The sequence below is a fragment of the Macaca fascicularis genome, chromosome 10, assembly GCF_037993035.2.
Source record: "Macaca fascicularis isolate 582-1 chromosome 10, T2T-MFA8v1.1".
Taxonomy (NCBI): Eukaryota; Metazoa; Chordata; class Mammalia; order Primates; family Cercopithecidae; genus Macaca; species Macaca fascicularis.
In genome coordinates, this window is record NC_088384.1 from 7,788,314 (window position 1) to 7,813,483 (window position 25,170).

The 25,170-nt window shown below is 42.2% G+C and overlaps 1 protein-coding gene across 3 annotated transcripts in view; it reads left to right on the forward strand.

The window, feature by feature from the left end:
• EFCAB6 (EF-hand calcium binding domain 6) overlaps positions 1 to 25,170 on the forward strand; it is a 309,283-nt gene that overhangs the window by 40,292 nt on the left and 243,821 nt on the right. For 2 of the 3 annotated variants that reach the window (XM_065522029.2, XM_074003581.1), the window contains 2 exons: positions 9,418 to 9,506; positions 20,109 to 20,175. In XM_065522029.2, the coding sequence (XP_065378101.1) occupies positions 20,125 to 20,175 (51 nt within the window). In that variant the 5' untranslated portion in view covers positions 9,418 to 9,506; positions 20,109 to 20,124. Of the gene's footprint in view, positions 1 to 1,606; positions 1,819 to 9,417; positions 9,507 to 20,108; positions 20,176 to 25,170 lie in introns of all 3 variants that reach the window. The other variant, XM_005567057.5, reaches the window with a different exon arrangement.

Sequence of the window (25,170 nt, forward strand, 5' to 3'; positions counted from 1 at the left end):
GCGTGCGCTGGGCCCTCAGTGGGGGTCAGGGGAGAATCTCCCATGGCAGCGCAGTCCCTCTGTGGGGTGGAAGTGCCCCCCAGAGCCCGCCGTGCTGTGGCTCCTGGGGTTAGGGCCTGCAGTCGATCTCCATGGCGGTGTCGCTCTGGGGTGCCTGCACGTTCTCTCTTGTATCCCCTCAAGCAGAAGACAGCCCAGCCCACCCTACAGCTCTGAGGAAATCCCCGCCTCTGCCTTCTGGGTGGGTTCAAGTTGGTGTACTGAGATCTCTGGAGTCATTCACCTGCCCAGGTCACCCCAAGACTAAAGCTATCACTGTCCTTATGCCAGAAATGTGCAATAGTTTGATAAGAAATTTTCATTCAAAGGGAAAGAAGTAGCATCCTCCCTCCCTAGCTACTGCTTGTGAATATTATTATAAAGGATGAGGCAATGTTAAAGCCTTTTAACATACATCTGGGATTTACTATGTAAGAAAGAGCTCCTAAATAAACTGTGGCTACCAAGTTTATCTCATAAATAAGTAGGAGGGTTTTACCAACTACCATTATTCTTGGTCTCCTCTTTCCCTAGTCAGTTATAAAATATCAAATTGAACAACTATGCCTTCATGCATATGGTATGGATTAGAACCATAAGTTGGTTTGTACTCACTGTATTTACTTATGTAATTTCCTACCTATTGTTCCTCTGGTTGTTCTTGTCTTGGAGGGGGGAAGGAGGCCTCTGGTGTATCACCTCTCCTTTGCTAACACAGGGGGCTCTGGGACCTAAAACATCATCAAGACATTATTCCTTTCCTTCCAAAAAGTTCAAACCCCAAAAGCTTAGTTAGACCACTTGGAACATTTTTCTTTTTTTTCTGAGACAGAGTTTCGCTCTTCTTGCCCAGGCTGGAGTGCAATGGAGCGATCCCAGCTCACTGCAACCTCCGCCTCCCAGGTTCAAGCCATTCTCCTCCCTCAGCCTCCTGAGTAGCTGGGATTACAGGCATGCACCACCACACCCAGCTAATTTTGTATTTTTAGTAGAGACGGGGTTTTACCATGTTGGCCAGGCTGGTCTCAAACTCCCAACCTCAGGTGATCCGCCCGCCTCGGCCTCCCAAAGTGCTGAGATTACAGGTGTGAGCCACCGTGCGCAGCCCTCAAAACATTTTTATATCTACATTTTAGCATCCATCTCTTCTTTGTCTTTGAAAGGGAAATGATCTGGGTTTAAGAATTACATGTTTTCCCTTCAAAAATTGGCAAGGGGATGAAAGGTGAATATGATATTTTAAACACTTATTTGAATGATATTAACTAAATTTTCTTTCAATATCCGTGTTTTTCACTTGTGCTGACCTATGTCCTCTATAGGGAAGATTCTCTTTTTTTTTTCTTACTAATGTCATTACTATTATTCGATATTGACCAAATTTCAGAATTGAAAGATGATTGTAGATTTTTCACTACAAGACATCTAATGGTGATGCATGTAAACCCAGATATGGTGGGAGAAATACCATCTAACAAGTTTGCTTGGTTCTTTCAACAGTTCAAGAGTTTTTGTTTAGTATCTTGGCTTTAAACATGTTTAATAAATAGCTGTATCTCTTTTATAGCCACAGCTGTTGCAAATCCAACACTGTCCTCCTTAGATGTTAAACGGATTTTATTTCAAAAAATTACCGACAGAGGGGATGAGTTGCAAAAAGCCTTTCAGCTGCTGGATACTGGTCAGAACCTGACTGTGTCAAAAAGCGAACTGAGAAGAATCATCACAGACTTCCTGATGCCGCTCACGCGAGAACAGTTTCAGGACGTGTTGGCTCAGGTGCTGTATGTTGTACCTACTTAGAATCACTCAATTCCAGACAAGCTGAGGTAGATCAGGGGAGCAGGTAACCTATCCTGCCTTTCCCCCCACTGTTACCACTGAGCAGTTGAAGTTTTGTTTAGTTTTCATAATTCACTTATTAAGGCTGATGTAAATGATCACGATCAACAGATACTCAGTCGTGTTTTGCATGTCGCGCTGCTCCAGCCAGTTTCTTTTCATTTCTTTTTTTTTTTTTTTTGAGACAGTTTCACTCTTGTTGCCCAGGCTGGAGTGCAATGGCACTGACTCACCATAACCCACGCCTCCCAGGTTCAAGCAATTCTCCTGCCTCAGCCTCCTGAGTAGCTGGGATTATAGGTGTGGCCACCATGCCTGGCTCATTATGTATTTTTAGTAGAGATGGGGTTTCACCATGTTGCCAGGCTGGTCTTGAACTCCTGACCTCAGGTGATCTGCCCGCCTTGGCCTCCCAAAGTACTGGGATTACAGGCGTGAGCCACTGCACCCGGCCTTCTTTTCATTTCTTTTAAGGGTCCATATACATGTTTTGGGTCAACTTCTATTTTGGAAATTAGTATTTTGGCAATTTTTCCCTTCATCAAATAGTTACGGAGCATTGGCTATATGCTAGAGCCAATGCTAGACACTGCGGTGCAGATAAATCAGACTCAGGCCCTGCCCTTGAGGAGCTCCCAGCCCAGTGAGACACTTACAGAGTGTTGGCAAGTGCTGGGAGAGGGGCCACGACAGGGTGGCTGGGAGTTACAGGAGGGAGAGCTATCTGAAAATGAGGAGAGGAAGTCCAGGAGGCTTTCTGGAGGAGGGGTATTTAACTCAGTTTTGACCGAGGAGTGGGTATTCTCAAGATGAGAGGGGAAGGAAAGGTCATTATAGCAGAGGGGACAGCCTGTGTGAAAGCTCAGATGCCCGCATCCGCCTGCCAGGCTTACTCAGGGACCTGGGTAGTTCTGTGATTTCTGTCGGAAGTGAAGGGATATGGGTCATGTTGTGGCCAGAGGGGCCAATTCAGAAAAGTACTTAGTAAAACAGTTCGAACTTTATCCTAGAGGCTGTAGGGAGCCGGTGAAGGGTTTGCAGCATGGGTCATGTGGTTACATGGGGAGGGAAGCGGAGGATGAAGTCCCTTGAGTTACGTGGGGAGGGAAGCGGAGGATGAAGGTCCTCGGCCACCTGGTGGTGTGCCACACCAGGGGGATGAAAGGAGTAAAAATTTGTGGACTGTATTCTTGGGGCCCTTAAAAATAATACAAAATGCAGTAGGACTCAAACCCTTTCAAAATAAGTCTGTAATGATCAAAAGTAGAAAATTTGGGCTAGAATATCATTAGTATTCCATTTAACCCAATAACTAAATTTGTACACACACACGCATGCATGCACACACACAGACAAGTGTGTGTGTGTGTGTGTGTGTGTGTGTGTATATATATATATATTTACTCATTCATTAGTTTATTTTTTGATTTTTTGATTTTTTGACAGAGTCTCACTCTGTCATCCAGGCTAGAGTGCAGTGGCACTATCTTGGCTTACTGCAACCTCCGCCTCCCGAGTTCAAGTGATTCTCATGCCTCAGCCTCCCAAGTAGTGGGATTACAGGCATGTGCCACCATGCCAAGCTAATTTTTTAATTTTTAGTAGAGATGGGGTTTTTCCATGTTGGCCAGGCTGGTCTCAAACTCCTGACCTCAAGTGATCAGCCTGCCTTGGCCTCCCAAAGTGCCAGGATTACAGGTGTGAGCCACCACGCCTGGCCTCATTCATTAGTCCTTAATCAGAGTCTGACTTCATGCTACCTCCTAGTAATTTAAAAACTTACTTCTTTTAGAATTTGCTATATACTACAACCAACCCACTGTGTATACTTCCAACACAGGGGAATAATGTGTTATCAAAACAAATAGCTCAATGAAGTTTAGGCATTCCCAAATTCCAGTCTTAATTTCAAGCATTGACTCTCTCTCTCTCTCTTTTTTTCTGAGTTAAAATTTTAAAAAAAAGTATAGTTCTATTTGTTGTTTCTTTTTATGCATACAACATTCTGTTTCAAAGTTTTCTCTTCCCTTTAATTCTGTCCTTTTTTTGAATTTGTGAAGTTTTGAGCCATAATTTTTTCATATATTTTTTTCTGTCCCATTCTTTCCTCTCTTAAACATTTTGATATTGTCCCACTGGCCTCTGAGGCTCAGTTCATTAAAAAAAGTTTTATTCTATCATTCAGATTGGATAATGTCTATTGATCTGTCTTTAAGTTCACCGACTCTTATCATCTTCATTCTGCTATTAACCCCATCCCTTGAATTTTTACTTGTAGACATTGTATATTACAGTTGTAGAATTTCCATTTAGTTCCTCTTTATGATCTCTTTACTTGCTTAGATTTTCTGTTTTTCTGCAGTTATAAGCATATGTCTTTCAACTCATTGAACATAGTTAAAATAGCTGCTTTAAAGTTCTTGTCTAGTAATTTTCACATGTTGGTCATCTCAAGATTGACCTGCATTGATTGTCTTTTCCATTGAGAAGGGTCTTATTTCCCTGGCTGTTCATATTTGAGTATGTTTGGATAATATTTCAGAACAGAGCTATCCAAGGGAAACATACTGTGAGTAGGTCAGGTGTGGTGGTTCATGCCTGTAATCCCAATGCTTTGGAGGCCGAGGTGGGATTATCATTTGAGCCAAGGAGTTCAAGACCAGCCTGGGTAATATAGGGAGACCCCATCTCTACAGAAAATTTAAAAATTAGCTGACCTTGGCTGGACACGGTGGCTTATGCCTGTAATCCCAGCACTTTGGGAATCTGAAGCGGGCGATCACCTGAGGTCTGGAGTTTGAGACCAGCCTGACCAACATGGAGAAACCCCGTCTCTACTAGAAATACAAAAAAATTAGCCGGGCATGGTGGCACATGCCTGTAATCCCAGCTACTCGGAAGGCTGAGGTGGGAGAATTGCTTGAACCTGGGAGGCGGAGGTTGTGGTGAGCTGAGATCATGCCACTGCACTCCAGCCTGGGCAACAAGAGCAAAACTCCATCTAAAAAAAGAAAAAAAGATTAGCTGACCTTGAGCGCAAGGTGTTGGAGGTTGCAGTGAGCCAAGATCATGCTAATGTACTCTGGCACCCTCACAGGCACTGACACCCCACTGTGATGATGCCATCCTCACCCCATATTCTCCTTGGGGCTTTGATGGCTCCCCCAACACTGCGGACTTCATTTTCCTCTATCCCATCTAATGATGTTAGGACTGAATTGCTAGAAAAGATAGAAAAGGAGGAGAAAGACAGAACTTTTCTCTTCCCTTAAACAAAAAATTCACCTTTATTTACTTCTATAATAATGGATAAAAAGTTCATTTGATTTTTTCCACATCACCCTTTATTGTTGTCTACATTTTTAATAGCAGCTTTATTAAGGTATAATTTACATATCATAGAATTCACCCCTTAAACATGTATGAATTAGTGTTTTCCATATATTCACAGAGTTTCGCAGTCATCACCACTATCTGGCTGAAAACCATTTTCATCATTCCAAAAAGAAACTGTCCTCCTTAGCAGTTACTCCCCATTTCCCTTCCGCTTTTATCTTAAAATAGTAATGTACTTTCTGTCACCACAGATTTGTCACTGTAGATTCTGGATATTTCATATCAATAGAATCATACAATATACGATCTTTTGTGTCTAGCACATGTTTTTAAGGCTCACCTGTGTTACAGCATGAATTAGTACCTCATTCCTTTTTATGGCTGAGTAATAATCCATTGTATGAATAGGCCACATTTTGTTTACCCTTTGATCGGCTGATGGACCTTTGAGTTGTTTCCACGTTTTGACTTTTGTGACTAGCGCTGCTGTGAACATTCATGTGAAAAGTTTTCGTGTGGACATATATTTTCAGTTCTCTTGGGTATATACCTAGGGGGAGAACTGCCATGTCTTATGGTAATGTTCTTTTGCTTTTAAAGAACATTCATCCTTGTAAACATTGTATCAGTTTCCTCATAAACTTGATTTAACCGATGCTTTATGCCAAATGGAGAGTTAAAATATTATTTCCTGCTATGTGTCCTTATAGTCATGATCTAATGTTAATTTAAAATTTTGACAGTCTTCCCAAGCTAATCAGTTATGCAGGAAGAGCAAAAGTACAGAAAATATGAAATGTGTATCTGTTTTTAAAAGCTACATCTGTTTTTGAAAGAAGCCACTGAGAATTGTAGAACTTCAAAGACTTTTTTAAAAAACAGGTCTTGATAGTTGATCCTAAATGACAAGCAAGATTTCCAGAACCTTAAACTCCTGTGACCTGTGTGTCAATCAAGGAGGCTGGAGTGTGGTGCATTGCAGGAGGCCAAGGTCATTGGGAATGAAGGGCAGGGCTTCCCTTCTCCATCCACGGACTTCCCAGCATCTGTGGCTTTTCTAGATGGTCCTACGATGAATCCATTTGGTGATACATGCTCTTTCTTTTTTAGTAGTTAATGTAAGCCTAAGTGGACACTTATAAAATGAATAAAAGATTTCATGGTAATTTCCCCTTAAAGTTAGGAAAGAATTTTCCAGTTATAGTCTGAATTTACTTAGCTTCAATTTTATTTGAAGACCTGTGTCAGGAATGTTTGAGTGTCAGGGTGTTTTAATGACTGACCAGGGCAAGAAGTATGAGGAGGTTTGGCTTGTAATCTGCTCCGTACCTTTGTTTCCATTAAGAGTGATGCAAACTCGGCGTTTTTTAAAAATGTGGCCTCAGTCCCTGAATATTAATGGAGACCATTTTTAAAGAAGTTGAATTGGTAAATTGATTCCAGAGAAGGAAAACAAAGTTCTGTTTTCATCCCAGTGGTTGTGCCGGGTTGGAGAAAATGTGTTCTTGCAAGATACTTATCACAATGATGGATACTGATTTAAAAACTAGCCTCCCCCAGCCCCATTCTAAGAATTTGCTTTCAGCAATTCGTCCATGGATGGTTTTGATTCTTAAACATTTTTGCCAGAATTGTAAACACTGAAAGGCAAGTACTGAGCAGAGCCTCTCCTTTTGGACTAGATTCTTTACTTGTCTAAGGGGCTTAGCTTTGGAGACTGATCATGGCAAGAATTTCTTTACCACATTAGAATTTGTGTTAGACTATAAGCAGCAATATGAAATGCGATGAGAGCTTGAATAATTTGATGGACTCTCTTTTTCTTTCTGGGCAGGGTGGTTAGTGCAGTGGGATGGACTTGCGCTCTGGATTCACAGAGATCGCTGGCACTCATGGCAGTGCCGGGCAGGGAGGCCATAGTGCTGCTTTGTGAGTAGTAGAAAGTGACACCACCTCTGAGGGTGGTTTTAGTGCCACTCATGCAAAACACTGAGAATAGTGCCTGCATCCACTCACTTAGTGTGAGCTCTGCAGATGTAAGTTTCTTCTCTTCCTTGTTTCCTCTTATCACTACCAAAACCAAGAGGGCACCCAACCTTGAACTACATGTTTAATATGCTCTTGCCCTTCTTCTGCAAGGCTAGGGAAACTGAAATGCTTGCTCAAAGTTATATCTACTTGTAAAAATGCACTATCAGAAAAGTCACAGGCATTCTTTCCAGGAAAAGACTTTACAAAGGCCCACCCTGTGAGCCCCTCTCCCCCGGTCTCATTTCCTAGTTAAACACGTTTTAAATAGTAAAGAGCAATCCATCCTTTGGGGAAGACTGCGATAACCACACTAAGCTTTGAGGCCAGCATTTTAAGGGCTTAGTAAATAACAAATTTGATTGTGTAGAGTTGGGAGCCATTCAGCTGTATGGGAAATGGTACTTTGTGTATTTGTATGAAGCTTGATGAAATAGATTTATATTGATTGTATGTTTATTTAATGTTTATCTAAATTTTAGATGCATAATGGTTGTTTGGAAATATTTTATTAAGTAAAATTTAACTTTTTGCTTAGAAATAACCTCAAACTGAATTGCTTGAACCCGGGAGGCAGAGGTTGTAGTGAGCCGAGATCGTGCCACTGCACTCCAGCCTGGGCAACAGAGTGAGACTCCATCTCAAAAAAAAGAAATAATCTCAAATCTCTAGAAAAGTTGCAAGAATAGGCCAGACACATTGGCTCATGCCTGTAATCCCAGCACTTTGGGAGGCCAAGGTGGGTGGATCACTTGAGGTCATGAGTTGGAAACCAGCCTGGTCAACTTGATGAAACCCCGTCTCTACTAAAAATACAAAAATCAGCTGGGTGTGGTGGTGGACACCTGTAGTCCCAGGTTTTGGGAGGCCGAGGCAGGAGAATTGCTTGAACCCAGGAGGCAGAGGTTGCAGTGAGCTGAGATCCTGCCAATTTACTCCAGCCTGGGTGACAGAATGAGACCCTGTCTCCAAAAAAAAAAAAAAAAAAAAAAAAAAAAAAAAAAAGAAAAGAAAAGTTGCAAGAATAAGAAAAGTACAAATAACACTCATATGGTACAAATAATGCCTATATACTCTCATTGAGATTGACCTGTTGTGAACATTTTACCTCATTTGTTTCTCCTGTGATCTCTCATTATCTGTGTGTGTGTATATGCAAACAACATACACAAACAATGTACACACACACATGTATATATTTAAAAACACTTGAGGGGGGTCAGGTGCGGTGGCTCATGCCTGTAATCCCAACACTTTGGGAGGCCAAGGCGGGCATATCATTTGAGGTCAGGAGTTCAAGACAAGCCTGGCCAGCCTGGGGAAACCCCATCTCTACTAAAAATACAAAAATTAGCTGGGTGTGGTGCACGCCTGTAGTCCCAGCTACTCCAGAAGCTGAGGCAGGAGAATCGCATGAACCGGGGAGGCAAAGGTTGCAGTGAGTCAAGATTCCATCACTGCCCTCCAGCCTGCATGACAGAGCGAGACTCCATCTCAAAAAAATAAAAACAAAAACAAACAAACAAAAAAACACTTGAGGGGGAGTTGCTTATATCATAGTTCCTTACCTCAAAAAACATCAGCATACATTTCCTAAGAGCTATTCTTTTACATAATCACAGTGTAGCTATCAACGTCAGCAAATTAAACATTGAGGTAATACTTTTATTTAAATCTGCAGTCTGTATTGACCCACGTGACCCAATGATATCCTTTGTGGAATTTTTAATTTAAAAATGGATTTTTTCTACCTTAAAACTATATATACAAAGTCGTGTACGAAGTTCACCTGACACTCAGTATACAATTGTGCTATGGCCTCAGCTTCTAATATGTATTATATGTATAACACATATTAGAGTATATAGAGAGTATATTTATGCTAATTTTATTTTTTAGATGATTTTAAATAATTTTGTAGGTAACTCATTGACTTTCAGTTGAGCACAGACTGGCATTCTAGGGTGCTATTTACACTTTATTTGCTGAGAATGCATGTTCACCCTGACACCTGGGTTAAGCAGTTTGTATTTAAATGTTTGATGGAATGCTCTTCCCCTTAATAGTGTTCTCTATTACATCCTGAAAGCTGTGATTTAGAAATCTGCTTCACCGTCTATTGCTTGGATCTTAATTCTCTAACATGTTGTCATTCTTCTCCTTTGACTGTAGATCCCCCTTAGCACCTCTGGTACTGTACCGTACCTTGCCTTTCTGTCCAGGTTTGGTGGAATTGACCTATATATAAATGGCATAAAGAGGTAAGTGTTTGGTTTGCTCATGTGAAAATGTGAAATTTGAAATGATGAGTAAGAGCTATGACGTGAAGCCATTGGAACTAATCATATCAACAGCTATATATGGAAGATGGGTTTGTAGAGCTTGTCCATATGGAATTTAATGGAATTAATCCAGTCAAGTTTTATTTAGGGAAGATTTTAGCATCTATATAGGATGTATTTCAGAACAAGAGGAATGATACTGTAATAAAATGTAAACATAGCAAATTAAAACCAGACAAAAATAGTTTACTTGCAATATATTTAAAATTGGAATTAATGGAATTTAATTTTGAAGTAAAATATTAAATTGCCAAATTTAAAATTTGTAGGTTTTTATACATTTTTACTGTTGTTCATTGGAAAGTGATGGTGTTTTCGTGGCTAGAAATTTAAAAAAAAGATCTTTGTATGAGCTACTTGAGTATTTCATAGTTTTTGCATAAAGCATGGGACTGGTTGTTTTTTTTTTTTTTGCAACATGAGCAGGTTGGAGTTTGACCTTTAATGTCTCAATCAGCCGTAAAATTATTTATTCTAGTATATGATTTAGGAAATACTGTTTTAGTAATAAAAATATTTACTTATGTCTGACTTTAAATGAATAAACCTCATTTCCTCAGGAGTTGTGTAACCACTTATATTTAAGAATTAAATGTGTAGTTCAGCCACTATGAGAAGCAGTTGGAGATTTCTCAAAGAACTTGGAACTAGCATTGGACCCAGCAATCCCATTACTAGGTATATAGCCCAAAGAAAGCAAATCATTCTACCAAAAGACACATGCACTCATACGTTCATCACAGCACTAGTCACAGTAGCAAAGACGTGGAATTAACCAACCAAGGTGACTACCAATGGTGGATTAAATTTTAAAATGTGGTACATGTACACCATGGAATATTTTGCAGCCATAAAAAAGAATGAAATCATGTCCTTTGCAGCTGGAGGCCATTATCCTAAGCAAATTAATGCAGGAACAGAAAACCAATACCATATGTTCTCACTTACAAGTGGGGAGCTACACATTGTACATGTGGACATAAAGATGGGAACAGCAGACACGGCAGATGACTAGAGGGTGAAGGGATGGGGGCAAGGGCTGAAAAACTATTAGGTACTATGCCCACTACCTGGGTGACAGGATTATTTGTACCCCAAACCTCAGCATCAGGCAATATACCTATGTATATAACCTGCACATGTACTGCTTAATCTAAAATAAAACTTGAGGCTGGATGTGGTGGCTCACACCTGTAATCCCAGCACTTTGGGAAGCTGAGGTGAGAGGGTCACTTGAGCCCAGGAGTTTGAGACCAGCCTGGATGATATAGTGAGATCTCATCTCTACAAAAAATTTAAAAATTAGCTGAGCATGGTGGCATGCCGCAGGTACTCGGGAAGCTAAGGTGGGAGGATCACCTGAGCCCGGGAGGTGGAGGCTACAGTGAGCTGAGATTGTGCACTCCAGCCTGGGTGACAAAGTGAGACTGTGTTTCAAAAAAAAAAAACCGAATAAAAAATAAAAGTTGAAATTATAAATACACTATCTAGTTCACTGAAAAAACCCCACAAAAGCCAATTCACATCAATTGATAAGAGAAAACTATATTTAATATGAACAAAAGATGGACAAAATCATAGAATGAAGAACTGACCTTCCTAAGGGGATAAAAAAATTAAATTTGATCCTGAAATATTAGAAAATTCTGGTATCATGGCTTTTATGATGGATGCATCACTGATACAGTTTAGGTGTAAGAATTTGTGTCGTGAGGAGGGGGAGATAGGGAATTTCTATACATGGGTGTAAAGTTTTGATTTTGCAAGATGAAAATGTTCTAGAGATCTTTTGTGCAACAATGTGAATATACTTAACACTACTGAACTACACACTTAAAAATAGTTATGTTTTTTGTGCGTGTTTATCACAATTAAAAAAAATAAAGATGGCCGGGAGCAGTGGCTCATGCCTGTAATCCCAGCACTTTGGGAGGCTGAAGTGGGCGGATCACCTGAGGTCAGGAGTTCGAGACTAGCCTAGCCAACATTGCAAAACCCCATCTCTACTAAAAATACAAAAATTAGCCGGGTGTGGTGGTGTGTGCCTGTAATCCCAGCGACTCGGGAGGCTGAGGCAGGAGTATCACTTGAACTCAGGAGGCAGAGGTTGTAGTGAGCCCAGATTGCACCACTGCACTCCAGCCTGGGTGACAGAGTGAGACTTGGTCTCAAAAAAAGGAATGAGTGCAGCAGCTCCAGCAAGAGTGACACAGTATCATCCCCTCCATGTTTTGGAACTTCTCTGTGCTCTCTTTAGTTGGTGCTAAGTGGGGACTAAGATGATTTCCAGGCTCTTTCAAAAGAATGACAGTTTGTCTTATAGGCTGCATATTCTTGTTCTTGACATAAAACCATTCCAATTTTATGAATAACGTTCTTGGGTGGACAGTAAACTAGTATGAATATTCTTTGTTAGGAAAGCTAAAACTGGAAAAACTGAAAGCAGGAGAGCCTTTCTTCCTTATTGTGAAACTTGTCTAATAAATTTGAGATGAAAGGGATCATGAGTTACTCTCTTAAACATAAAAGGCTAAACATTTAAACTAAATTTGAAAGATTTCTGATTTACTCATGAAGCAGAATTATCTTCATTGTTGGAGACAATACATTATAGGGAACAGAGACTTATTTTTCTAGCAATACGGTAGGCTATGTACCATGAACAACACTTCTACTGAAAATAATTAAAATGCTGGATAAAAGGCAAAATATATACATACATTTTAATGCATTGCTGAGCTGGCAAGAAAGTAAGGAATCTTCAGAGGCCAAACATAGAGTAAAACTTGGGATCTAGAGAAGGGAGCACTCTGTAAAGTCAGCTTCTACCCCGAGGGTATTGGCCAAATTCTGGTGAATTTGTGTATTCAGTTTTGCCATTTGGAGTACGGAGACAAGAGAAAAAGCCTAGAAGGCCTTCCCAAGGTGGAAGGACCTAACAAAGGACCATTGCCTACAAAGTAAGGACCCTACACCCTCAGCGATTACAAATACAAACCTTCATCACAAAAGGGCACAATGAGGAAAACTACCTATTTCAACACTGGTGCTGAGTGAATAAGGGGAAAATTGTAATTACAAATTGATTTGCATGAGGGTCTGTGCTTGAGTTCATGCTATGTGGTCAGAAAAGTTTCAGGCAAGGAACTTATTTGAGTAGTCCTGGGCGGGGTGTGCCCTTCTGTGAAAGAATGCATCTTCAACCTATCCCTTGAAGAAATTCCACAGATAAAGTGCCAAGTAACATCAGATCACACACAAAAAATCTTAAAAAACGTATGAAGAGACAAATAATGAAAACTGCAAACTAATAGATGTAATACCCAATAGAATCAGGTCTCCAAACACTCAAAACATTGGAACTATCAAAGAATGAGAAATGCAAACAAATAGATATAATACCCAATAGAATCAGATCTCCAAACACTCAAAACATTGAAACTGTCAAAGAATGAGAACTGCAAACCAATAGATATCATACCGAATAGAATCAGATCTCCAAACACTCGAAACATTGGAACTATCAAAGAATGAGAACTGCAAACAAATAGATATAATACGCAATAGAATCAGATCTCCGAATACTCAAAACATTGAAACTATCAAAGAATGAGAACTGCAAACCAATAGATATCATACCCAATAGAATCAGATCCCCAAACACTCGAAACATTGGAACTATCAAAGAATGAGGACTGCAAACCAATAGATGTCATATCCAATAGAATCAGGTCTCCAAACACTTGAAATATTGGAACTATCATGTATGTAATCTAAAACTAGTGTTTTAATATGTTTAAAGAAATGAAAGAATAGATTCAAAATATGAATGCAAAACAGGCAATAAAATGAATATTTGAAGAAGTATAAAATAGAACTGAAAAATCTGATTGTAGATCTAAAATACAGTGGATGGGTAAAAATAGTGGATGAAACACAGCTGAAAAGAACATCTGTGGAATGAGAGAGAGCTCTGAAGAAATCACCTAGAATGCAGTACAGAAAGACAAAAAATACAAAATTAGGAGGACAGGCATAAGAGACATGGAAGACAGGAAGAGGACGCCTACCATACTTCTAATTGGGTTTCCAAAAAGATACCTGTCTCAGTCTGTTCTGTGCTGCTCTGACAGAATACCTGAGACTGGGTACTATAGTTTGTAAGAAAAGAAATTTATTTCTCATAGCTCTTGAAGCTGGGCAGTCCAAGATCAAGGCAGCAGTGTGTGGTGAGGGCCTCTTTACTGCATCCTTACACAGTGGAAGGAGGAAGGGCAAGAGAATACTGGCGCCCTCCGACAAGGCCTTGTATAAGGGCATCTGAGGCTGGGCGCAGTGGCTCACGCCTGTAATCCCAGGCTCCTGTGACCTGTGTGCCAATCAAGAAGGCTGATCTTTTGTGTCTAGCACATGTTTTTAAGGCTCACCCATGTTACAGCGTTAATTAGTACCTCATTCCTTTTTATGAATGAGCTCAAAATGCTTCGGAGGCCAAGGTGGGTGGATCACTTGAGGTTAGGAGCTGAAGACCAGCCTGGCCAACATGGTGAAACCCCGTCTCTGCTAAAAATACAAAAATTAGCTGGGTGTGGTGGTGCATGCCTGTGGTCCTAGCTACTTGCTTGGGAGGCTGAGGCAGGAGAATCGCTTGAACCCAGGAGCCGAAGGTTGCAGTGAGCTGAGATCATGCCACTGCACTCCAGCCTGGGCAACAGAGTGAGACGCCCATCTCAGAAAAAAAAAAAAAAAAAGGCACCTAATTCCATTCAAGAGGGCGGAACCTTCAGGCCTAACCAACTCTTAATCCTCTCACAGTGGCAACACCTAAATTTTGGAGGAGCACCTTCAACCCATAGCAACATAAGAGAAAGAACGGGGCAGAGATCATACTTGAAAAGATAGTGGCTGAGAAACTCAAGCCAGATAAATAAAAAGAAATGCCTATCTAGACATTATCACAGTGAAACTGCAGACATCAAAACCAAAGAGAAAATGTTATAGGCAGTGAGAAGAAAAACAGAATTGACTTCAGAGGAGTGACAGTTAGACTGACACCAACTTCTCAACAGTGACAGTGAAGGCTATAAGATAATGAAATAATCTTTTCAGTGTTCTGACATAAAATATTTGTTATCCCAGAACTCTATACTATATACTATATTTCTTTTCTTTCTTTCTTTTTTTTTTTTTTTTGAGACAGAATCTTGCTGTCACCCAGGCTGGAGTGCAGTGGTACGATCTCGGCTCACTGCAACCTCTGCCTCCTGGATTCAAGCGGTTCTCCTGTCTCAACCTCCCAAGTAGCTGTGATTACAGGTGTGTTCCACCATGCGCGGCTAATTTTTGTACTTTTAGTACAGATGCAGTTTTGCCGTGTTGCCAGGCGGGTCTCAAACTCCCGACCTCAGGTGATCCGCCCGCCTCAGCCTCCCAAAGTGCTGGGATTATAGGCGTGAGCCACTGCACCCAGCCTCTATACTGTATTTCTAAAAATAAGAGTAAGTTTTTTCTGTGATAGCCCATGGGACCCTCATCTAGTGATACTGGAGTACTTGGAAAAAGTAAAAACATCTGGCACCTCTGCCTACTGTGTTCAAACAAGAACTGTTTCAACCAGAGCTCGTATAATTTCTTCACATCAACTTTCATAAAAATAAGAGGTAGTGATTGCATTATCAGGTCATTACACTGGGGCTGGATTTTGGGACATAGATGGAGGTGCAGCTCAAATTCCCTGAATTTGTGGTGGTAGGATTTCATATTCTGGTCACAGCAGTTCCCTTTTGGAAATATGTTTGGGGATATCACTTTTTTTTTTTTTTTGAGATGGAGTTTTGCTCTTGTTGCCCAGGCTGGAGTGCAAGAGTGCAGTCTCGGTTCACTGCAACCTCTGCCTCCCGGGTTCAAGTGATTCTCCTGTCTCAGCCTCCCAAGTAGCTGGGATTACAGGCGCCCACCACCACATCCAGCTAATTTTGGTATTTTCAGTAGAGATGGGGTTTCACCATATTGGCCAGGCTGGTCTCGAACTCCTGACCTCAGGTGATCCACCTGCCTCAGCCCCAGAAGTGCTGGGATTACAGGCATGAGCCACCGTGCCTGGCTGGGATATCACATTTTATACCGGCCAAAACTCAATGCCACTGATAACATACAGTGAACATAACACAGACAGAGTATGCCATTTCTTCTGTCCTGGCCTTACCAGAACTTGTCATGTATGAAAATCACCATATTGAGGAAGTTCCTGAATATCCGATAGTAGTTGGTTAAGTTGGAAGCAGCGTGAAGATTAAAAAGGTATGACCTGGAATGATATTTTAAAAGTGTCTGTCTCTGAGTGTATGAGAGGTGGTAAGGGCAAAATGTGGAACTATTGTATCGAGTATAGAGGACCTTGAATCATCTATAATAACAGTAGAAACGTCATCATCATCTCTTCAGAAACACCCAATGAATGATTTTGCTTAAAATGATCAGGCTGGGCCGGGCGCGGTGGCTCAAGCCTGTAATCCCGGCACTTTGGGAGGCCGAGGCGGGCGGATCACGAGGTCAGGAGATCGAGACCATCCTGGCTAACACGGTGAAACCCCATCTCTACTAAAAAAAAATACAAAAAGAAATTAGCTGGGCGTGGTGGCGGGCGCCTGTAGTCCCAGCTACTCCGGAGGCTGAGTCAGGAGAATGGCGTGAACCCGGGAGGCGGAGCTTGCAGTGAGCCGAGATGGCGCCACTGCACTCCAGTCTGGGCGACAGAGCGAGACTCCGTCTCAAAAAAAAAAAAAAAAAAATGATCAGGCTGAACCTTTTGAGATTTGCTTTAGATGGACGTGTAGGACATTTCTACATATGGACGGAGAGTGCCTTTACGTATTAGATAATCCACGTGGCGCTTGGTACAATGCTGCTTCCATGAAGAATAACTACAATAGTTTGTATATAAAACAATCATTATAAATCTTAGCAGAAGTGTTTCAAAGCTTTCTGAGCACCACACAAGAAGACTTACTGAGAGTTCTGAAGAAAAACCTCCTAAAGAACCTGAGAATTCTGTTGAAGCTGAATTTATTCACCAATACTGTGTATTGCAAGATTCCTTTGGCAGTCTGGGTATCAGAGATTCAGATGGATAAAGGAAACAACATCAGCAGAGCATTGGTTCACAGAGTAGATGTGAAGCCGACTTTAGTCAGGTCTAGCTGACTCTAGCCTGTGGAAGAGAAGAAAGAAATAAGAAAGGCTTTTGGCCAGGTGTGCGCCACCACGCCTGGCTAATTTTTGTATTTTTAGTAGAGACAGGGTTTCACCATGCTGGTCAGGCTGGTGTCGAACTCCTGACCTCAGGTGATCCGCCAGCCTCAGCCTCCCAAAGTGCTGGGATTATAGGAACGAGCCACCGCGTCCAGCCAGAACCTATATTTTTTAAAAAACCTGTTGTAAAACATTTTGAATTTGAATGCCTCTAAAGGTCAGTTCGATTTGGACAGCTTATTTTGAATTTTTGAATATTATAGACATAAAAGTCAGTGAGAAAACATTAAAAAAATAAAGACTGAGGGTTAAAGACATTTTTCAGACAAAAACTGAGACATTTAATCTCCTGCAGATCTTGACTGAAAGATCTTGATTCTGCTAGAAGCAGAAGGAAAGCAATCCTAGGTGAAAGGTCTGAGAATTTAAGAGTGAAAAGCAAAGAAAGTGGCAAAATATGGGTAAATAGAAATGATTTTTGGCTCTATAAGGTGGTTACAAAAATGTCTGTGTGTGTTAAATAAAAAGTTCAGAGTTAAAACATTAGACAACGATCAAGTGAGTGTGGATAAATTGAGTTAAAGTTTTCTAAGATCTATTTGATAGCCAGCAGGAGGATAAATATATTGATTAATTTTATACGTTGAACTGTTATATATGCACATTGTGATTTTTAGGGTAACTGCTAAAGAATAGAAACAAAGTATTTAACTCCCAACATTTGGAAGAAAAAATGAAATGATTTTAAAATACTCAATCCAAAAGAAGGTAAGAAAGGGGACAAAAATCTACAACAGATACTACAAATAGAGAACATAAATTTATAGACCTACCCCCATCTGTATATAACATAACTACATTAAATGCAAAGGATCAAATACTTCAGTTAAAAGACAGAGATTATCAGACTGGATAAAAATTCCAGTTATTGACTTTTTGAAAATAGAAAGGATTAAAAAGACTAAAAGAAAAGGATAGAAATAATTATGCAATAGAAAAAAATAAAAGAAAGTGTAACTACATTAATTTCTGGCAAAATAAATTTTAAGACTTACACATTCAATTATCATGTAGTCCACTTAAAAGACAAAGATTGTCTGTCTAGATAACAAATAGTAAAATCCACTAAGAGAAAAACCTAAACCCAAACATAAAGAAAGGTTAAAAGTGAAAAGATTTAAAAAGACATACCATTCAATATTAATCTAAAGAAAGCTGGTGTCACTAAGTTAGTACCTGACAATAAATGGTCATAGGCTGGCTTCTCCTGAAGCAGACACTGAGATGGAGTTTGGGGAGCAAGATGTAGACGAGGGAAAACACCTGTAAAGGGAAGCAGACTGAAGCAGGATTGATTAAAGGGAGAGGCTGAACTGCAGTGTGGACCTGACAAAGCCTTGACCAACTTGGCTAGAACTAGGCAGGAGGATGTGATTGGGAAGGGAGGGCTTCCTGGAGTTCCAAGGCACTGGTAGTGTTGCATTGCTTCAGTTGGATGGGGGCTGGGGTTGAGTAAACAAACATTTGTTTAATTTTTATTCTTTAATTCCTTTTTTGTTTGTTTGTTTGAGATGGAGTTTCGCTGTTGTCACCCAGGCTGGAGTGCAATGGTGTGATCTTGGCTCATTGCAACCTCTGCCTCCCGGGTTCAAGTGATGCTCCTGCCTTCGCCTCCTGAGTAGTTGGGATTACAGGCATGCCCCACCACGCCCGGCTAATTCTGTATTTTTAGTAGAGATGGGGTTGCTCCATGTTGGTCAGGCTGGTCTCCAACTCCCGACCTCAGGTAATCTGCCCGTCTCAGTCTCCCAAAATGCTGGGATTACAGACGTGAGCCACCACGCCTGGCTTATTCTTTAATTCCTAAATATTTTACAAATAGTGTTTTGTATCTATTGAATATATTATTAAACAGCATTTAAAAGATTACATTTAACGTAGCATTATAGATTTGGATTCCTGATCAGGTCCTATCTTTCACTTGGGAACAGAACCCCTCTGAGACTCAGTTTCCTCCTATGTAAGGAATTTAATCTCTGCTAAGCACTCCAGTGTCTTCCCCTTACCCTTTGAAGTCTAGACTCCTTATCATGGCCCACAGACTCACAGGCCTGGCATCTGCCTCCATCTAAACATAGCCTGCACACCTTCTCATTGCCCATCCAGCTCTGGTCTCCTTGGCCTCCTTCCTACTGACTCTGGGATCTGCTGAGCTCCTGCCAGCCAAGGGCTTCATGCCAGCTGCCTGTTTCCTTTGCTTTGCCTGGAAGGCTTCATGGCCCTTCACCTTGTGGGCCTCTATCCAAAAGACACTTGGCCAGAGAGACCTGCTACCCACTCCATCCAGAGAGTCATCCCATCTTCCCCCATCTCCAATTTATCTCCCTGCCCATCTTTATTGTCTTCATGGCACCTGTTATTATTTCAACTCACATTACTTGTTTGCTTATTTCCCATCCGTCACTGTCACCAGTACAGGCGGTGTCTTGCTTAGCACCACGGCCCCAGACCTGGCAGGTAGGAGGCATGGACAGACATTGTAAAGTGGGGTCACCAGCTCTGCCTCCTCGTGTTCTCTTCCTACCCTCACCCTACCAGTTTGTCCCAAGGAGGGGCTCTGCAGTGGTTTGTAGATACACAGATAATGCAAAATAAAAACCAGTGAATAGGGACAAGCAGATGGAACCCAGGTACAGACACATTGAACCTTCACTGAGCAGCTGAAAGTGAGCTATTGAGGGGACGTAGAGCCCCACAGTGGTCAGATCAAAGTGCTGCAGCCACAGCAGAGAGGTTAGGAACTGGATGTGAACCCAGAGCACCTGGGTCTGACACTGGCGCCTCCACTTCCTCACATGTGACCTTCATTTTCCTCATCTATTAAGATCCCTGTCAGTCTCCTCGGTAAAGCGGGGATGATAATGGTCCCAAATCCGTAGAGCTGTTGAGAGGCTTAAATGGGATGAGGCTTTTTAAGGCCTGGGACACAGTAAGTGCTCATTAAGTGTCAGCTGTAATTATTTAATTTGCACGTTACCTTAGGAGGAGTAAATGCTACCGTATTTCATTTTACGGATAAGAAAACAGGCTGGGGGAAACAAAGTAATTTGCCCAAGTTCACGATCCTGGCAGACAGCAGCTTGTAAGAAATACCTTGCATTTTAAAATAGATTATTTGGAAATCCTTGTAATTTTGATCTCTGCATATTCTATGTAAACACTTATTTGGTTAAAATGTTTTAATAAAGTTTTTTTTTGTTTGTTTCTAAGGGAAGGTGGGAATGAAATGAATTGCTGCCACACATTAAGAGAACTTGAAATCCAAGTGGGAGAAAAGGTAATAGAGATTTTAAAGACACGATTTCCCCCCACCCCACCCATCGTCAGCAGTAATTGTTAGCGGAGGTAGATGGTAGAAAATGAGCCACACCTCATCATCCGAGTTCTCATATCAACATTGTCCGACTAAATAGATCTTCTGATAACAAGCCAGGGCGAAAGCTTGCGTTCCGACTACTTTGGCTGTCTTGGATGGCATCTCTTTTGATGAGTGACACCAGCAGAAGTCCTGGAATATTAATTGCTTTTGTATTAACTTTAGATCATTATTAGTAGGGCTGCCTTTTCTGTCTTTGTCTAAGACTGAGCAGGTTTTTCTTTAGAAAGGGAAAACGGCTGCTTTGCAGCAGTCAATGCCAATCAAGAGCTGCATAGTAAAAATAACCAGTCAAACTCAAAGTGATATATACTTAAGTATTGAGTAATTTAGCCATGAAAGCTACTGTGTGTTTAGAAAAAGAGCATATAGCATCATTCCTATTTGCTGATTGTGGTTAGATCTCACAGCACACAGCTAAGGAGGGGAGGAGATGATAATGTCATTCAGGGGCTGGAATCAGACTCCTTTTTAAAATGCATTTGGGCCTGTCAGTTGCATGAGCAGTTTGAGAATCATGGTTTAATTTATTTGATTCAATATGTTGGTTTGAAATGTGACAAATTTTCTTTCTTTTTTGCACTCTTCTGAGACTCATATATTTCATACTCAAAAATAGCCAGAGATGCACAAAATGTTTGTCTCAATTTCCCTGTCTGATACCATTAAAACCAGAAAATTCATCTCAATATGATAGTTTCTTAGCATTATGTGTTTCTAAAAACCTGTTTCACTATAGTTGATATTAGTAGGAACCCAGGTCTGCTGCTTTTGCTGTGACCCATTTGTTATTCTGCAAGAAATTTGTCGTGCAATTGATATTACTTAGGGGTATATGTCTTTTCTCTCTTTAAACTGTGTTCATCATGATATGCTTCTGAAAAAGTCCATTGTTTATGACAATTATTACAGCAGCAGAAACATTGTTAAGGATCCATAATGCAACATGACCTTGAGTGTGGAGATGCAGACAAAGGCCAGGGTTGTCAATGGCCCAAAATAAGGCTGTGGTGAGCAAATCTCAAATGGAACTCCATCGCTGTCCATCCTTTGAGTTAATTTTTATCCCATCCTCCTCCCCATGGAACACCCTGCTGAGAGTGGAAACCCAGGTAGTTTTCATACAATTGCTCATGAGAACAAACAGGTGAAGGGAAAAGGTAACACTTAGTACCAGAGTACTGGAGGGTTTTTTCTGCCGTGTGTTCCAGCCAGCACAGACTGTAACCCAAATTCTACCTACGACCCCAACCCTGAGCAGGCAGGGGAGGTTGGAGGAGACTGACCCCAGGACCCGGGCAGACCTGAGTTTCCATCCTGGGGCTCTGCCGTTTACCAGCCACGTGGTCCCAGGCAAGCCCTCATCGCTGAGTTTCTTCACCTGTCAGTGGGGATAACAGCCACCACCTTGATGTGCTGTTGTGTGGCTTAAAGAGATCCAGAATAAAGCACCTGCAACTCTTAATAAATGCCAGCTGCTACTATTATGCTTGTCCCTACAGCTTCCTTTGAAGTACAGGTAGGAACACAAATGCATCTCATTCCTTTCTAGCCGCTCCACCTCCAAATAAAGAGAACAAATCAGTACACCCCTCAACTGTGTGCTGGGTGCAGTAGCATGCTTCTAATGAGGACTCTGACCCTTCTAAAGGTCACACACTAATGTTGGAGACTGAGAGGAAGACTTAGGAATTATCTAAGTAAGCCTCTCTTCATACACATGTCATTGCTGGGTGATGGTTACAGTTTGGGAATGAAAGAATGCTAATTATTTTATTTTAAATATGAGTCCACGTGGCTTACTGGAGCCACGAATGCATGCAGATGTCTCTGAATTTTTGGAGCCAGGCTCTGCTGATCCATGTGTGGACTGGCCTTCCTACAACAGCAAAGAATCAGCAGTGGGAACCCCAGGCCTTCCTACAACAGCAAAGAATCAGCAGTGGGAACCCCAGGCCTTCCTACAACAGCAAAGAATCAGCAGTGGGAACCCCAGGCCTTCCTACAACAGCAAAGAATCAGCAGTGGGAACCCCAGGCCTTCCTACAACAGCAAAGAATCAGCAGTGGGAACCCCAGGCCTTCCTACAACAGCAAAGAATCAGCAGTGGGAACCCCAGGCCTTCCTACAACAGCAAAGAATCAGCAGTGGGAACCCCAGGCCTTCCTACAACAGCAAAGAATCAGCAGTGGGAACCCCAGGCCTTCCTACAACAGCAAAGAATCAGCAGTGGGAACCCCAGGCCTTCCTACAACAGCAAATAATCAGCAGTGGGAACCCCAAACCTTCCTACAACAGCAAATAATCAGCAGTGGGAACCCCAAGCCTTCCTACAACAGCAAATAATCAGCAGTGGGAAAACAAAACCTAATTGTTTTCTTCTGCAGTGAGTTTGGTCTGATGGCTGGTTTGTGAGCATCTCTCTTCTTCACGGGCCCTCAGACCCTCCAACAGATGCTCACATTCACGCTCATTATCCAGTTGAACCCTTTGGCTCTCTGAACGTCATTGTCTCTCTAAGCCAAGGGAGAAGGCCAGATTGGATGATCTCTGGGTCTCGTCTCTCCGTCTTTGGTGACTGTGCCCCATGGCTTCATGGGAAGAGGCGCTCTCTGTTTGGTGGAGGAGGCTCTGTAAGCCCAGGGTGGTTCTCATCGTGTCCTCTTCAGGATCCACCTGGTCCTGGCTCTGGTTTAATCTGCACTCAGGTTCTACTCAACAACCACGCTAAGTCCTGTTGCGTTCCTCACTTGCTGTCACTCTCCTGGCCCTTGCTTTTCATTTTGGCCACAACCATGATCCTCTGCATTCATGTGGCCCCCGCTGTGTCCTTGCCTGAGCATCTCCTGGACTGGCTCTTGAGTCCTCTGGTCTTCAGCTTCTTTGTCTTCAGAGTCTCCTAGGAGCCAGAGGGATTTGTGGAGAATCAGGTACTCCTGGGCTGAAACGCTGCCTCTGCTGCTGGTGGTGGTGGGGTGCCTTGGATGGTTTCTCATTTGTTCTGAGTTTCCTCATCTCTAAAGTGGAGACAACAAAACCTACCTTTCAGGGTACTGACAAGAATGAATGTAAGCAAAGCCGCTGTCAAAGCCCCTGCATACAGCAGATATTCAGTAAATGTGAGTCCCTTCCCCCACTGATGGGTGACGCTTGTTCTCCTTGCCGAACGCCACTGAAACCCTTGCTGTGGCCGTCTTTATCTGCCACCAGGTGGCAGCCCCTTGGCCACAGAGATGTTTGGTTTTTTCCCTTATGAGAAACCGAAGGCTCCAACTTAACTATCTTAGAAAATAAGGAGCTTCTTATGTCACCCAAGAAGTCAGGAGGGAGTGGAGGCTAGGGTTGACTAACCCACCTACCTCTCTTTCTGGTCACCAGGAGGTTGCCACCACTTCAGGCAGATATTTTGATGTCAATTTTTTTTTTCAATGGGCCTTTTTTCCAATATGACTGTAAAAATAAGAGAAAGTCCCTCCCTGTGTCCCACAGCCTGGAATTATGCCCCACACCTAAAGCAATCGTGGGCAAGGGAATTGGTTCCTGCCAGCAGCCAGGAGCAACCTTGATCACCACCTGGTGCGGCCACTGGGTTCCCTCCTATGAAGCACATGGCCACCGAAGGAGGGCGGATGTCTGAACAAAATGGAAAATAGAGGGTTTTGTTAGAAAGGAGAAGTGGGCAGCCAGGCACGGTGGCACACGCCTGTAATCTCAGCACTTTGGGAGGCCAAAGCGGGCAGATCACCTGAGGTCAGGAGTTCAAGACCAGCCTGGTCAACATGGTGAAATGTCTCTACTAAAAATACAAAAATTAACTAGGCATGGTGGTGCACGCCAGTAGTCCCAGCTACTTGGGAAGCTGAGGCCGGAGGATCACTTGAATCTGGAAGGCAGAGGTTGCAGTGAGCCGAGATCGTGCCACTGTACTCCAGCCTGGGTGACAGAGCGAGACTCCATCTCAGAAAAAAGAAAAAGTAAAGGAGAGAAGTGACTAGAGGTGAATGGATTTGGGAAGGCAACTGATGCATCTGCTACAGCTACCTACAGAAGGGACCCCTCTTGGCGAGTGGGGCCTTAATCTTATGGACACTAATGTAATTTTTCAGATTTTGCCAACTCTAGTAATAATAGCTAGCACTGAGCACTTACTAGGAGCTTTTCTAAGTGCTTTATCGTATTAAGTCATTTCATTCCCAGGTGAATCCCATGAGGCAGGTACCGTTGTTATCCCATATTGATATGGAGGGAAGCTGAGAACAAAGGTTAAGCAGGCATATGTTGATGCTTACTTTGCATTCAGCAAATGTGACAACTTGTTATGCCTGTAGTTAGACCCAGCCCATCACAGAGAGAAGTCTTTCTGTTCATCATCACCGCAGAAGTCAATGGAGCCTTGTGTTCTAACCACAGAGTTGCCTTTCTGTCCACGGAGCAGAAAGGCATTTGGGCATTTGGGAATTTTCTTCCCTTTTCTCTCTAGTGTCCTGCCTTTCACATTCCTTCCACCTCGTCAGTCTTTCATGCACCGTCTCTGCCTGCGGGGTCCCAGTTTCATCCTGTAGCGGTGGCAGCGCCCGAGACCTCAGACAGCTTCCTCACATTCTTCAGGTGAGGACTGCCAGGACAGAAGGAACTTGAACAAAGATGCAGTGTGCTGCCAGGCTAACCAAGTGTCAGGTTTTTTACTCCATCTATCGTTTGTCAACTCCCGACAAGAGGTGAAGATAGGAGTGGCTAAGACAGGAAGAAAATCCCATCTTACCATCTAAGGTGGGGTGAGGGCTCATTGTAAGCCCTGTTGAGGGAAGTACTGAGAAACAGGAAGCTGTTCTGACCTGTGTGGGAATACAGTGTATGTTCAGAAGGTCGCGAATCTCCCCCTCAAAAAAAATATAT